The sequence below is a fragment of the Anolis carolinensis genome, chromosome 5 (assembly GCF_035594765.1).
Source record: "Anolis carolinensis isolate JA03-04 chromosome 5, rAnoCar3.1.pri, whole genome shotgun sequence".
NCBI lineage: Eukaryota > Metazoa > Chordata > Lepidosauria > Squamata > Dactyloidae > Anolis > Anolis carolinensis.
Window position 1 is genome coordinate 80,830,613 of NC_085845.1, and position 16,387 is coordinate 80,846,999.

Sequence of the window (16,387 nt, forward strand, 5' to 3'; positions counted from 1 at the left end):
GTTAATCGATGGAGCCTGATTTCTAAAATATTTTGCGTTATAGAACTACTCTTCATGATTCACCAAAAAAAAGTTTCAACTCCCCTACCCACAAATTTTCTGGCTATGGCCCTGTCTCTGGATGTAGATGAACTTCAAAACTCAAGGTCCATGCCCACCTAACCCTTCCAGTATTTTCTGTTGGTCATGGGGAGTTCTGTGTGCCAAGTTTGGTTCAATTCCATTGTTGGTGGAGTTCAGAATGCTCGAACTATAAATCCCAGCAACTACAACTTGCAAATGACAAACTCGATTTCCCTCAACCCCACCAGTGTTCAAATTTGAACGCATCAGGCATTTGTGCCAAATTTGGACCAGTGAATGAAAATACATCCTGCATATCAGATATTTACATTACAATTCATAACAGTAGCAAAAGTACAGTTAGGAAGTAGCAACGAAAATAATGTTATGGTTGGGGGTCACCACAACATGAGGAACTGTATTAAGGAGTCACGGCATTAGGAAGGTTGAGAACCATTGTCTTAGGACCTTATCCCACACACACTGGGCTCCGTTTCCACAGGCTTCAGAAACAGAGTCCCGTAGAGGCCATTGCATGACATAAAGGCAACAACAACAATTTATTGATTAGCCAGTTGGCCTTATCAAAGACAGACAATACAAAAACAACACACAACATACATCTGGTTCACTTAAAATAAAATACAGATATACAGGTGTCTGCCTGCTTGGTGCCAATCTAGTTTAGCTAAAGATCTATGCATCAACTATCCTCATCTCCCCTGCACTGCACCCCAATCTCATCTATGTACTCTGATCTCCTTTTAGCAGCTTTAAACAAATACAGGGCCACTTTTGTTGTCAGAATGGGGTTATAACCGGCCAACAAAAATGAATTTTTGGCCTCAATAACCCAGCTTGTTTTATTACCAATAAAAGGCCATAAGTATTGTTTCCTTTCTTTTTTATATAGGTTACAGTTGTGCAAAATGTGGTTCAAATTTTCAACTTCAGGGCTGCCACAAATACATAATCTTTCTTCATACGGGATATGATTGAATCTGCCGTGTCTCTCCATGGACTCTATTTGTTCGAATCTTGCCCTAGTGAAAGTGATTCTTAGGTGTCTTGGCATATCTGCTTTTAGGTACAGTGCCCTCTGGAAATTACGTTTAAAGCGTCCTAACCACTTCAGAGATCCTGTATTAGACAGGGTGGCTATGTCTTTTTGGGCATTTCCACTGGGACTCTGTTTCTGCTTTTTAAGGAGTTGGGTAGCACTAGAAAGTAGGGGAAAGATAGACCTCGACAAGGAAATGGCATGGGATGGCTGATCATTCCAGAAGATGGACCTCGATGGGAAGGAACAGAGTAAGACGGTTCCCTCTGCTTTCCCCAGCTTTCCCTTCACTTATGGGATGAGGCCCTTAAACTAATGGTTGGGATTCTATATTGCAGTTATATTATTGTAACTTAGAGTTACAAATCTGTAACTGTTCCATATTCAGTGATACTATGTAGTTATGACCATAGCATTATTGCCACAACTCTAAAATAATCTCAACAGCCAAGAGCTGCTCTGAGCTAAGGAGTTCTGGTCAGCTGCTAATTGGGGAGATGGAGGGTGACATTTCCAACCCTCTTCCATCAGTGAGTGAGGCTGCGACAATATGACAAACAGGGCCCTTATCATAATTCATTGGTGCAGCCTCCCTCATCGGTGGAAGGGGGCCGGAAATGCCATCGTCCAAAATCTTCAACTGGCAGCTGCACAGATGTCCTTCACTCAACGTGGTTATTGAAATTCTTAGACTACATAGAGAAGCCACTGAAATCCACAAGCACATGGACAATTTCAACATAAAGGAGGAATCCAGGAAAATGAACAAAATCTGGCTGGTAAAGATAAAGGTTTCCCCTGACGTTAAGTCTAGTCTTATCTGAATCTAGGGGTTGGCGCTCATCTCCATTTCTATGCCGAAGAGCCGACATTCAAATCAAATCAAATCATTTATTTCAGTCATAGACCAGCACAGGTCTATGACCGAAAGTTTGGCAGTTCAAAGAGCTGGCATTGTCTGTAGACACCACCAAGGCCATGTGGCCAGCATGACTACATGGAGTGCTGTTACCTTCCCACTGGAGCGGTACCTATTGATCTACTCACATTTGCATGTTTTTGAATTTCTAGGTTGTCAGAAGCTGGGGATAACAGCATGAGCTCACCCCACTCCCTGGATTCGAACTGCCAACCTTTCAGTCAATAAGTTCAGCAGCTCAGCGGTTTAATCCACTGCGCCACCAGGGGCTCCTAAAATCTGGCTATCAGTATTTTAAAAACTCTAAAATCAGGACACCAAATAAAGAATAACACTCAGAAAACAGGAAATCCAGACATGAAACAATCAGGGCCAGCTAAGACATCCCAACAAAGGATTCCCCCAGGCAGAAAGCAGCCAGGTGTTGAAGCTGCAAGGCAATTCAATGCTAATCAAGGTGGCCAATTCACACTTGCCTCAAACAGACAAGCGTTCTTTCTCCCACCCTGGACTTTCCACAGATATATAAACCCCACTTGCCTAGTTTCCAACAGACCTCAAACCTCTGAGGATGTGGGCCACAGATGTGGGTGAAACGTCAGGAGAGAATGCTTCTGGAACATAGCCATACAGCCCAGAAAACACACAGCAACCCAGTGATTCCAGCTATGAAAGCCTTTGACAACACATAAGAAACAATTATCTGCCTTTTGTTCCATCCAAAATTAGCTGCTGGAGGGAGTTGTCTCATTCTGACAGAACTAACCCTACCTTCAAATGTCGGGCTCTTTGTACAGATTGAGCCTTGAGTGTCCTCAAATGAGACATCTTAACATGTGAGAGGATTTGAAAACAAAAATCAAAAATGCCTAACAAAAGCATAATTTATTGAGAAGAATTGAAATACACATTTCAAAGATCAGTTTTTTAAAAAAGAAATACCGTTATAATTCCAAAGAGAAAAATAAATAAATTCTATTTTTTGAACATATAGGTCCAGGAATACTCTGGCCACACTGGCTAAATTGATTAGGGATTCTGTAATCTTTCCCAAAAAGTAATTTTTCCAAACTTTTGCTAAAGTTTGCAGTAAAACTTCTGGTGGTCCAGCTAGAGCCCAAATATATATTGCCCATTAAAGAGCTTTGCCCATAACCAAAATGCTCATGAAAAACACCATAATAAAAAAAATCCACATGAAGAAACGGTCCATCACTTTGGCTACCTTTTTCCACTCTACCCCTTTTGCATGGTTGGCTTTCTGGCGTCTCACACAGTTCGCAATATATTCAATATTCTTAATCAGTATCCGGTAACAGGAGCAGCAGCTCACAATATCCCGACTATTTTCCCCTTGGACGTCATAGCCGTTGCTTACGTCTTCTGGGAACTTCTTTTTCAGGGTGCTGTCATGGTTCCTGATATTAGCCAATGGTTGACTTTTCCTTTCGTATTGTACTGGCTCTTTGGGGGACGTATTGGGTTTTTTCAAGATTAGGTCTTGTCCTTTTGCATGCTGTGAACTTGTGCAATTTTCACCAACATCATAAACAAAAAAGATCTTGGACATGTAGTCTAAAATCACGACCCTCGCCCAGTGTGGGACAGGTTTGGCTCCTGATCCGCAGTAATGAATATTCATGATGATGATTGTCAGTGCTGTGGAGGCTGTGATCATTGTCATAGTGGCGATGTAGTATTTACCTGCAATGTTGATTCAAACAGAAGCAGTATTAACCTGTGCATGAAAAATCACATCACAATAGATATAAACAAAAACAGGGTGGCCACCAGACTCCCATTGAGTTAGAGTGAGGAATGCATAAATACTTCCAGTGATACAAAGTAAATTCCATTCTGATCCCCTCAATCTGTATTTATTGGGTAGCAGCCACTTCAGTTGACAGGGATCTGTTCCCCGTTAATTGGGAAGCAGCTAATTGACATTCCCATCCCTTGTAATGAACAATTTCCAGTGAGATAGGTAAAAGAAGGACCCTGTTGCAATTACCACTTGTACCAAATATCACTTGCTACAGGAGAACAGACCACAATTGCTACCTAGTAAGTAGGGAGTAGGGAACCTTCATGGTCCCTATGTATCTCCTAAATGGCTATGTGAAAATTGTGAATATGAAACAGTCACAAGTGCATACCTTTAGGATATGCATTCATAATCATAATTGAATAAAAAGGTTATAGAGCCCATAGAGCTGATAATGACAGCTTGGAAAAATTATGTTTTGGACTGTATGATCAAAGGAATGTATGATCAAATGGGCCAGAAACATAGGAAGAACTATAATGTTGGATGAATGGGAAATAATCTGGAATAAAAAGCTAAAATAAATCTACTCGTATGATTTGAAAAATGGCTAAAAACGATGCACCAATGGTACATGACCCTCCAAAAGGTCGCAAAATACTCAAAAGACCTCAATAACAAGTGCTGGAAGCATGGGAAATGTGAAGGATCCTTCCACCACATGTGGTGGTCCTGTAAACAAGCCAAAATTGTCTGAAAAGGGATTCAAGAATCATGCCAAAAAATCCTCAAAGTAAAGATTCCACTGAAACAGGAATTCTTCCTATTGGGGATGACTAATGTGGAATGGGAAGAAAATAAAGACAAAATATTTACTTATATAACAACGGCGGCAAGAATTGTGTTTGCAAGAGTATGGAGACAAAAAGCAATACCATCAAAAGAAGATTGATGAAATAGAGAAATGGATAGAGAAAATGGTAGATATCATGAAAATGGATAAACTGACCTCCTTGGTTTCCAAATTGCAAGGTAAAAAGACAGACTGGACCCTTTTCAGGTAATGGTTGAAAGTGAATAAAATAAAGATGCTAATATAGATGGATTAGAAGAGATGACAAAAACACCACCACTGATAAGGAAGGACATTGTAGAACTTTTTCTTTTTTTTCTGTGTTCTCTATATGCACACACCACTACAAAGAAGAATGGAAGCACATCATCTTGGGTTTTTTTCTTTTTCTCCCCTTTTTTTCCCCATTCCTTCTTTCCCCACCCAGACACTCCTTCCTATCCTTCATATCCCCCCCCCCCGAAACACACCCACTCCCCCATATTACCTAATCCACATACCCACCTCTTTTATTGTATAATGAAAATTTTCAATAAAAACTATTTTTTTTAAAATTATATTATCACTGTCTATAAAACATCGCGGTAGTGTGTGATGACCTACCGATCAAAGGTACATTTTCAGAAGGAGGCATGCTTTCGGCAACCATAAGCTGAAACACGGTGAGGGCCAGCAGAACAGTGACTCCGAGAGATACTTTTTCTCCAGAGTCCGCTGGAAGGTAGAATCCCAATGGAGCCAGAAAAGAGATCAGCAGGCAAGGGAGCAACAGGTTGAAAATGTAGAAAGATGACTTCCTTTTCAAAATCAGGGTGAATGTAACATCTGGATAAGGCTCTGAGCAGCAGCCATAGGTTATCACATTCCTGACAGCTGGCATGCCATGAATCTCCCATTCCACATCTTCTATAAAGTCGGAGAGGTCACCGCTGTCTAAAGAATTGAATATATCTACCTGATTGCCATTGTAAGTCCAAGAACCAAAGGTAAGATTGCACTGTTGGCTATCGAAAGGGAAGTAAGAGACATCCACTACACATGAACTTTTGGTTATAACGGGTGCGTCCCAAGTAATTTTTCCATCATATCTCAAAACGATGTTTGTATTCACTGGCTCAGAGAAGTCATCATCAGCCCTTAGAAAAGAACAAGAGACAAAACAACCCTGAGAAAATGAGGAAGCGGAACAAGGTAATCAATGGGTGATACATAAACCCTTAAAGCAGCTTTTATTATAATGTAAATGTAAAATCATCATTGGCCAGAATGTCAATTCGCATTATGAATGAATCACCTACACAAGCATTTCTCAACCTGGGGGTCGGGACCCCTAGAGGGGTTACGAGGGATTGACAAAGGGGTCGCCAAAGACAATCAGAAAACACATATTTTTGACGGTCTTAGGAACTCCTTTGGCAGAGAACACTGAAGATCTCTTCAGCTGTTTGGCCCAATTCTATCATTGGTGGGCTTCGAGCGGCTCTTTGATTGTAGGTGAACTATAAATCCCAGCAACTCCCAAATGTCAAAGTCTATTTTCCCCAAACCCCACCAGTGTTCACATTTGGGCATATTGAGTATTCGTGCCAAGTTTGGCCCAGATCCATCATTGTCTGAGTCCACAGTGCTCTCTGGATGTAGGTGAACTACAAACCCAAAAGGTCAATGCCCACCAAACCCTTCCAGTATTTTCTGTTGGACATGGGAGTTCTGTGTGCCAAGTTTGGTTCAGTTCCATCGTTGGTAGAGTTCAGAATGCTCTTTGATTGTAGGTGAACTATAAATCCCAGCAACTACAACTCCCAAATGACAAAATCACCCTCCCCAATCTGTATCGTGTATTTGTGCCAAATTTGGTCCAGTGAATGTAAATACATCCTGAATATCAGAAAATTGCATTATGATTCATAACAGTAGCAAAGTTACAGTTAGGAAGTAGCAACAAAATTAATTTTATGGTTGGGGGTCACCACAACATGAGGACCTGTATTAAGGGGTTGCGGCATTAGGAAAGTTGAGAACCATTGACCTACACCCTCTTCCATGTTGACAAGAGTTCATTATTAAAACTGGAATGTTTTTATGCAAGATGGAAATACAGGGCTTGTGTTCTTCCCAATGTTTTACACTCCCAACAACTCCAGTGGTCAGGGTTGGTGAAGGTTAGAGTATAACAAATCTAGAGGACAACCAGTTCTCATATAAGGTAATACAATCCTCCCTGGACAACATTTATGGGACCAATTGCCCCATAAAATATTACATTCACAAACAAACATTGAATAAAGAAGAGCTTCATGTGAGTCTGTAAACAGCACATAAGAAATCAAAGATGATTTAGCCTGATTTGTGCTTAGTTCACATCTCACCTCATCTATGATTTCACCAGTACATGCTAAACCCATCTTGTTTAAACGTTAAGGCTCCAGGAAAATTCTCTGCTGACAGTTTGATTTTTTTAACAGAAGGAACAGCGCATTTTTTACTTTCCTATTGTAATGTAGACTGAAGATGGCTGGGCAAAATCTTCAGGATGTAGTTATCATTAGTTACTTCTTGTGGCATTCCCTTCTCTCCAAAGATCATAAACATTATTGGAGCCCTCGGTGGCGCAATGGGTTAAACCTTTGTGCCAGCAGGACTGCTGACCAAAAGATTGGCAATTCGAATTTGGGGGTGGGGTGACCTCCCATCTGTCAGCTTCAGCTTCCCATGCAGGGACATGAGAGAAGCCTCTCACAGGATGGTAAAACATTCAGATGTCCCCTGGATAACGTCCTTGCAGACGACCAATTCTCTCACACCAAAAGCGACTTGCATTTTCTCAAGTCGCTCTAGAGACGGGGGGGGGCATTATTTGAGGTGGCCCCATCTGTGCCATTCAAATTTTTGAAGAGCTTGGAAAAATCTAGCTGAGTTATTCTAGAATCTATAGCCAATTTTTCCAAGTTTGGATTTCTGGCCTGAACATCTGTCACCTCTTCCTATCATACTTACTTGTTATACAGGACAATGTCTGGTCTCCATACAAGATTGCTGGGGATCCGAATAGAGTCCAACCCATCATATTGGTCTTTGTCCCATTTCAGAAAGGCATCATACCAACTTTGTCGAATCCACAGGTAAGCTGCCAAAATTTGGTTTCTCTCATCCTGAGGCATGATAGAAGGACAGTATAAACTCAAGCAGAGGATTCTACCAACTTGAACCAGTTGTGCATCGAGCTTAGCATTAGCTACAGCCACGTGCCAACAATGACTTTTCCAGTGTGTCAAGCAGAACCTTTTCCAGATTTACTGAGAGATTTTGGGAAACAAACCTGGGAACTTTTACGTGGAAAGTATGTGTATTTCCATTCAAATATGGCTTTTTTCATTAATGTGTCTGGGATCAATACAAGATTGAAAAGTAACTGCTGTGGATAGTTTTTTTGTGTGTGTTTTGTTGTGTTGTTAGATTTCTCTATATTATTAGTTTTGTATGTGTTCATGTATTTAATATATTTAATAAAACATTTTTTAAAAGAAAACTGATTTTTTTTATTCTGGTGCAATATTCAGTGTTGGTTCATAGAAAACCTGCCACAGTTATTAACTCTTTAATGTCTTGTGAGTGAGTGTTGACCATTCTTTACTTGCTGTATTATTTTGTGGTAATGAAACAATGTAATGTGGTTAATGAAGTATGTTAAAGATACCACATTGGTGGAATCGGAACTTGAATTTCACCTACGCAATAGATCTTAAGGAGAATTGGTATAAAATGTTCTTTAGATGGTACATTATCCCACATAAATTAGGATTTTTTTTACAAAAATATGCAAAATAAGTGTTAGAAATGTGGAATGCAGGAAGGCACATTCTACTACATCTGGTGGACACGTGACAAAGCTAAAGATTATTGGAAACAGATTCAGGAAGCATCCCAAAAGATTCTTAAAATTAAAATCCAACTGAAGTCAGAATACTTTCTACTTGGAATCACAGACAGTGATATGGACTTGGACCAACACAGAGAAATTCTCTTTAATTATTTGGCAACAGCAGCAAAAATTGTATATGTGAGGAACTGGAAAATTAAAGAACTACCCACGAAACAGCATTGGTTAATTAAAGTCATGGAAATTATGGACATGGATAAACTAGTCCAATTGATATCAAAAGGAACAGTGAAACCCAGCGGATTGGCAACGATTTAAAGACTATATGAACTCAGAGAGAATGATAATAATTTGAATATATTAGGCAAACTCATGAAAGATACTCCCATTAAAAACAAAGAAAAGGAAAAACATACCAAAGAAGAACTTTAAAAAGACCAAACATGAAAAGGAAGATTGGAAGACACCAACCCCCCTTCTTTTCCTTCCCTTTTCTCCCTCCCTTTTTCTCCCCCTTCCTTTTCTTTTTCCATTCCTAGTATCCCTGAAATTTCTAGTATCACCCCCTTACAGTAGGACTCCCTTTATTTTGCCCTCACTATCCCTCAATACCCATTACCATTATCCCAAAGCCTTTTCCAATTTTTACCTATATGTACAGACTGAAAAACTTTAATAAAAACTATAAAATAATTTTTAAAAGATACTACATTAGGCTATTATGTTATCAATATGGGTCTTGACTGTTGCATGTGTTCAAGTCATTTCTGACCGATGGCTCCTCTAAGCCAAACCTATCATGGATTTTGTTGGAAAAAATTGTCCGGAAATGTTTGCCTTTGCCTTCCTCTGAGACAGAGAGCGTTTCCTACTGGGTTTCCATGGCTGTGGCAGGATCCACACTGTCCTATATCCCAGGATCTGATCCCAGTAACTGCTTATCCCAGATGATCTGACATATAATTCGCTTCAAACCAGATAATCTTGGATCAGATCCTAGGAGATAGGGCAGCATTGATCCATCCTGAGTGGGGATTTGAACCCTTGTCTCCAGAGTCATAGCCTACTACTCAAACCACTGCATCACGTAACATATTAGGTATATATTGTTTTAATTAAGTGATTAAGGCTTTTTGGTCAACTGTGATCTTGTTTTGAGTAAGTTCTTGTCTTTATACAGTGACAACACAAACAGCAAATTAATTAATCTACTTAATTTTTTACAATGTGAATTTTCATGGATTTTAGCTCATTGCACCAAATCCATAAAAATGTATCCAGAATTTTAGGAACAAATGCACAACAATAATGGTTAACCCCTTCCCACTTCTAGAAATGGAAAGTACTGACTGTGTGACCATTACTTTATTAGCGTGCATGACATATACACTAGGGACCCTTCTACACAGCTGTATAAAATCCACATTGAACTGGATTCTCTGGCAGTGTGGACTCGAATATTCCAGTTCAAAGCAGATATTGTGGATTATCTGCCTTGATATTCTGGGTTCTATGGCTGTGTGGAAGGGCCCTAAGTGTGAAATTAAAGCTAATTTAGTTCCTTGGAATCTGAACTCAAAATCAAGCATACACTTGCAGATGCTGGACTGTGGTGGAGGCTCCTTCTTTGGAGGCATTTAAGCAGAGGCTGGATGGCCATCTGTCGGGGGTGCTTTGAATGTGATTTCCTGCTTCTTGGCAGGGGGTTGGACTGGATGGCCCATGAGGTCTTTTCCAACTCTACTATTCTATAATTCTATGCATATGTTATATGCTGACATTCCATTTTTGTACATTCAGTCAGACACTTTATAGTACTAAGACCCCTTCCACCAGTGCTAGGGTTGCCTTAGTGTCGCTAAGATCAGAAATGGTTTGAAGGTACACAACAACAACAAAACAACCGCAACCACAACAATCTTACTGGTAACACCCTGATTGTTATACTTACCATATCTTTTATTTGGGAAAGTGTGATCTGAAGAGTGACATTCAGTACTGAATCTGTATCTTCCACTGGTCTGAGAGCATTTGAATAGTCTTGGAAAAGTTCATTAAAAAGCTGTTGGGCATACTTCCCTTGTGCTGCATCGGCACCTATTCAAAACAAATCTATTCAGTGTATGTATTTCAAAAGTGAGGAGTGTTTCTTTATTTAACTATTAACTTGGGTACCTGGCATTGCCCGGGTTATTCGAAAAAGTAATTTTTTAAATTGTACAAAATGCATAAGGTTGTAGCTTAACTACACCTGACATTATGCCAGGTTAACCCCGAGAAACTCCATTAGTTCTTAAAGTTGGGCAAGTTTGCTCTAGATGGATCAGCGGTGGGGTTCTGTGTTTTCTGTCTGTAGGGTAAACTACAGCTCCCACTATGGTGAGTCAGTCCTCTCAAACCCCTCCAGTAGGTTGAGTTAGTCATGGGGGTTCTGTTTGCCAAGTTTGTTCCAGGTCCATCATTGGTGGAGGTCACAGTTTCCCTGGTTGTGGGTGAACTGCAACTCCCAGAAAGGAAGGTCAGTTCCCCCCAAATCCCTCCAGTAATCAAATTTTGGCATATCATGTATTTGCGCCAAGTTTAGTCCAGATCCATCGGTGTTTGGGTTCACAGTGCTCTCTGTATGTAGATGAACTATAACTCCCCCAATCCAAGGTGATTTTTCCACAAAGACCTCCAGTATTTTTTGCTGATCATGGGGGAGAGTGCAGAGTTTGGTCCAATTCCATCTTTGATTGCAGGTGAACTATACATCCCAATATCCACACCTCCATAATGTCCAGGCCAATTTCCCTCAAAACCCACATGTATTCAAATTTGGGCATATCAGGTATGCATTCCAAATTTGGCCCAGATCCATCATTGTTTGGGTTCATAGTGCGCTCTGGATGTAGGTGAACTACAACTCCTATAGGTAAAGGTAAAGGTTTCCCCTGACGTTAAGTCCAGTTGTGACCGACTCTGGGGGTTGATGCTTATCTCCATTTCTAAGCCGAAGAGCCGGTGTTGTCCGTAGACACCTCCAAGGTCATGTGGCCAGCATGACTGCATGGAGCGCCGTTACCTTCCCGCCAGAGCGGTACCTATTGACCTACTCACATTTGCATGTTTTCGAACTGCTAGGTTGGCAGGAGCTGGGGCTAACAGCGGGCACTCATTCTGCTCCCGGGATTTGAACCTGGGATTTGAATCTTTGCAAGTTCAGCAGCTCAACGCTTTAACGCGCTATGCCACCAGGGACCCCACAACTCCTATAAATCCCTCTAAAGACCGGCAGTATTTTTGTTGGTCTTGGGGGTTCTGCATTCCAAGTTAGTTGCAGGTCCATCATTGGTGGAGATCAGAGTGCTCTTAGATTGCAGGTGAACTATACATCCCAGTACCTACAACTCCTATAAATCATGGTGAATTCTCCCCAAACCTCTCTAGTATGTTCAGTTGCTGATCAATTCCTATGTTTGCTGTGTGCCAAAGAAAAAAATAGGTACAAGTTATGGGAGAGGCAGTGGGTGGGGTCATGCAAATTCCACACCAATGGAGGGAGTAAGAAACACTGGGATGTCTGTGGTGGAGGAAAAACAAAACATCTATGATAAAATTGTCCCCTTCCGAAAGCTTTCAATTGGGTGGTGGGCAGTATGGTATTTGTGGAGGACATTGGCAGGGCTCTTGTACATGTTCATGGCTCTCTCCATAACCTGCAATGTCATTGGAGGGAGGGCCACTGGTGTCTCTTGAGTAATGGGAGCATTAGCTATTTGTGGAGTCAGGAGCATAACTGTTTTTTGACTAAAATTAGTTTAATCAGACACATTAAGGGAAATCCTTAATACGAAAAAAATGGAAACAGAAATCCAAGTAGAAAAAATATAAATATAATAATAATAATATAATAATAAAACTTTATTTGTATTCCGCCCTATCTCCCCGAGGGGACTCAGGGCGGATTCCAACATAAAATGGCAAACATTCAATGCCTCCATAAACAAACAAATATTGACATAAAAATCCCAGAGAAACCCCACATATAAAAATAAGATTAAAACCTCACATCATTTTAAAATCTAACATCAATAAATTAAACCTAACATCAATCAATTAAACTACGTGTAGTCAAACAAAATTATATAAAAATTATATAAAAATCCAAACAAGCATCGACATTAGTTTACAACAGCCAACTAGAGTTCACAGTGTGGGTCAAACGTTGACCATTGGGCTGGCGTCGACTAGGAAGGTCCAATACAATACAGTTCTCATAAATAAAATAAAAGCAAACATTGAATGGCAGATTGGTGAAATTCAATTAAAGTTTAAATGGCACATAGAATAATCAAACTAGCTAGTCATAAAAGCTGTAATGTTAACACAAGCATGTGAGGATTGTTAATTTAATGAATATGTGGGCATCATTGTCCTTAATTGTAATCAATTCAATACCATCAGACTGTAATAATTCTAATTCAGGTAGAAAGGTAAAGGTTTTTCCCTGACATTAAGTCTAGTTGTGTTCAACTGGGGGTTGGTGCTCATCTTAATTTCTAAGCCGAAGAGCCAGTGTTGTCCCTAGACACCTCCAAGGTCATGTGGCCGGCATGAGTGCATGAAGCACCATTACCTTCCCGCTGGAGCAGTACCTATTGATCTATTCACATTTGCATGTTTTAGAAGTGCTAGGTTGGCAGAAGCTGGGGCTAACAACAGGAGCTCACTCTGCTCCCCAGATTCAAACCACTGACCTTTCATCAGCAATATTTTGCCTTAAAATTCCACAGGAGAATGGCAAGTCTTTGAAGTTTACAACACCTACTGGTAAATAAGATGCACGTGTAAGTGGAGATAACATTTTGTAATTAACATATGACTATGTAAGCCCCCGGTGGCGCAACGGATTAAACAGCTGAGCTGTTGAACTTTCTGACTGACAAGGTTGGAGGTTCAAATCCAGGGAGCAGAGTGAGCTCCCGGTGTTATCCCCAGCTGTTGCCAACCTAACAATTCAAAAACATGCAAATACGATTAGATCAATAACTACCGCTCTAGCAGGAAAGTAACAGTGCTCCATGCAGTCATGCCGGCCACATGACCTTGGAGGTGTCTATGGACAACGCCGGCTCTTCAGCTTAGAAATGGAGATGAGCACCAACCCCCAGAGTTGGACACGACTAGACTACATGTCAGGGGAAAACCTTCGCCTTTACCTATATGAACTGATTAAAACATTTTCAATAATAAAAGTCTTCAAAAAAGAAAAATAGGTAAGGTGCATTAAGAAGTAATTTTTTGGCATGGCTGCATTACATATTTTAACCAATTTCAAAACCTTTTCTCTCTTAGGACCCTAGGCAACTGATCCTGAAATCTCTTTAGGTAAAGGTAAAGGTTTTCCCCTGATGTTATGTCCAGTCGTGACCAACTTGGGGTTGGTGCTCATCTCCATTTCTAAGCCGAAGAGCCAGCGTTGTCCATAGACACCTCCAAGGTCATGTGGCCAGCATGACTGCATGGAGTGACGTTACCTTCCTGCCGGAGCGGTACCTATTGATCTACTCACATTTGCATGTTTTTGAACTGCTAGGTTGGCAGGAGCTGGGGCTAACAGCGGGAGCTCATTCCGCTCCCGGGATTTGAACCTGGGACCTTTTGGTCCGCAAGTTCAGCAGCTCAGCACTTTAACACACTGTGCCACCAGGGCCCCCGAGAACTCTTTATGCATCCCCAAATGTCAATATTGCTTCATTTAAACAAATTAATAAGTTTTGTCACACTACCACCCCAAAATCCTGGGCTGGGGGATTCTGGGAGTGGTCATCCTTCAAAATCGACTTTCCCGTGTTCTGCTAAATTATGTTCCAACCCTAGATTGCAACAGATCCTTCACTGAGATTCCACAGCCATACATATCTTCCCCAGAAATCCACTTTCATACATCCTGCTATAGAGAAAGAAAGCCTCTTACCATGAAGTATTCCGATTGTGAAAATGCAGGTGAGACAGAAGATATAGAAGGCTAAGCTGGTGTTCATTGTAGCAAGATGTGTTTTCCTGGGTATTGTGGGAACAAGTTTAAACTGCTCTGTGGAGGAAAATAATCATCGTCTTGCCAACCCACAATGAATAAAAACAGCAAAGAGAAGAAACTGCTATATGTACTCGTTCTTATCCCAGCTTTAGCCAGTCTGCCTTGTCTTCTGGAGTGCCAACTGTTGTCACCCACCCCTTTTCTCCATCTTTATGAGCCTTTGCAAGTCTGGTAACCTGAGACTTCTTTGCCAAGTAAAAAGGTGAAGGGATGTAATAAGGAAACCATTCTTCTCAGCTTCATTCAAGCCCTCCATGCTCAGGTTTCCTCCCTCTGGAAATAGAACTATCAAGCTAGAATGCATTCCAATAATACTCCCTTGCAAGTGAGCGATTTTTCTTGAAGCAAAAACACTAGCTCAGGGAAATCAGCCTGGTCCAAACAGTAGGGAAATACCTACTTATTAGTTCAATGCTTTGTTTGTTTTTAATTTTTTATCTTGGTTTAGAAAATAAACTAAGTGGATGCTGACATTTCAACCTGTATCTCAGAAAATGTGTTTTGTGTGTGCTGAGATGAAAATGCTGCTGCCCAATCCATTGTGGGTTTATTTGGAAATAAATCTTCCTCAGTTCAATAAAACTGGATCCTAAGCACTGACAAAAGAGCAGTGAGGTGATCAAGGTTACATGACACTTCTTTCCTTTCATTCCTAATAATATTTATTCAGAATGTGAAAAGACGGTTCCTCTTTCTTTTACTTGGCTAAAGTATTTCTATGGGGGCAATTGGTTCAAATCAACCATCCGGTTTGAATCTAATTTAAAAAGAAATGTCACAAAAATAAATCTTCTTCTTCTTTTCTACAGAAAGTATGAAGAAACCCGTTTTATTTTGTTTCGATGGGCAGGTGTTTCCGGTATAAAAAGAAAAACATCTCTGTGGTTAGACTTCTTTCCGTTAGTGGATACACCATCTCATTCACCACCCAATTGGTGTTGCACAGAGACTGAACCACAGCATTTAGGGCTTGTTTGAAAAATCCAGTGCAGGAAGTATGCATGGTATCGTTATCCTAGATATCATTATTGATCTTGTTAGGAAGTACTTAGTGTCCCTAATATCCTGCTAGCAGCATGTCAAGTATATTGCTGTATTTGCTCCTCCGGTTCATCGAAACAGCTTGTAAAGGCGCCATGACAGGCCGAGGCACCGTCAGCCGCTTCCTCTGCAGCGTCATGCGCAACGTCCAGTTGCCAGTTGCAGCACTTCACCCTCACCTTCAGCATGGACGCCATAGCACACACAGGGCCAGAGAATACATTGAAGAAAAAGTAGTGGACTTTGCCAGACAGAACCCAATCAGGCCTTAGAGATCATCTGTATTTGAAAGCCTTTCCATACAGATAACCCCAGCATTCAAGGCCAATGGCACCCATTCACAAACAAACCCAGTTTACTCAATGTGCAGAATGTTAGTCAGTGGTGTCAATATAGAATCATAGAATCATAAAATCATAGAATCGCAGAGTTGGAAGAGACCTCATGGGCCATCCAGTCCAACCCCCTGCCAAGAAGCAGGAAATCGCATTCAAAGTGTGATCGAGGTGACCACCCCCCCCCCAGGACTTTGTAAAAGATAGTTCAAAAATCAAGACTTTATGTTCTATATTCCATATATTTATAGTAGAAGGTGATTGAGACTTTTTACTGGAGTTTACTGTGGTTTACTAAAACTCTCTGTACAAAAGGTGTTTGACCTTTTAGCCTGAGGCAAGAAATAACAACTTCATGAATTGTAAAATCATGCTGCTAAAACTCCACT

General features: G+C 40.7%; 1 protein-coding gene across 1 annotated transcript; it reads right to left on the minus strand.

The window, feature by feature from the left end:
• Positions 1–2,910: 2,910 nt before the first annotated feature.
• On the minus strand, positions 2,911–14,951 carry chrna9 (cholinergic receptor nicotinic alpha 9 subunit). Its single transcript, XM_008111624.3, has 5 exons — positions 14,500–14,951; positions 10,492–10,637; positions 7,658–7,812; positions 5,264–5,796; positions 2,911–3,746 (listed from the first exon to the last, which is right to left on the minus strand). Exons 1-5 carry the CDS (start codon positions 14,564–14,566, stop codon positions 3,178–3,180), a joined length of 1,470 nt encoding a protein of 489 aa, XP_008109831.2. The 5' UTR covers positions 14,567–14,951; the 3' UTR covers positions 2,911–3,177.
• Positions 14,952–16,387: the final 1,436 nt, after the last annotated feature.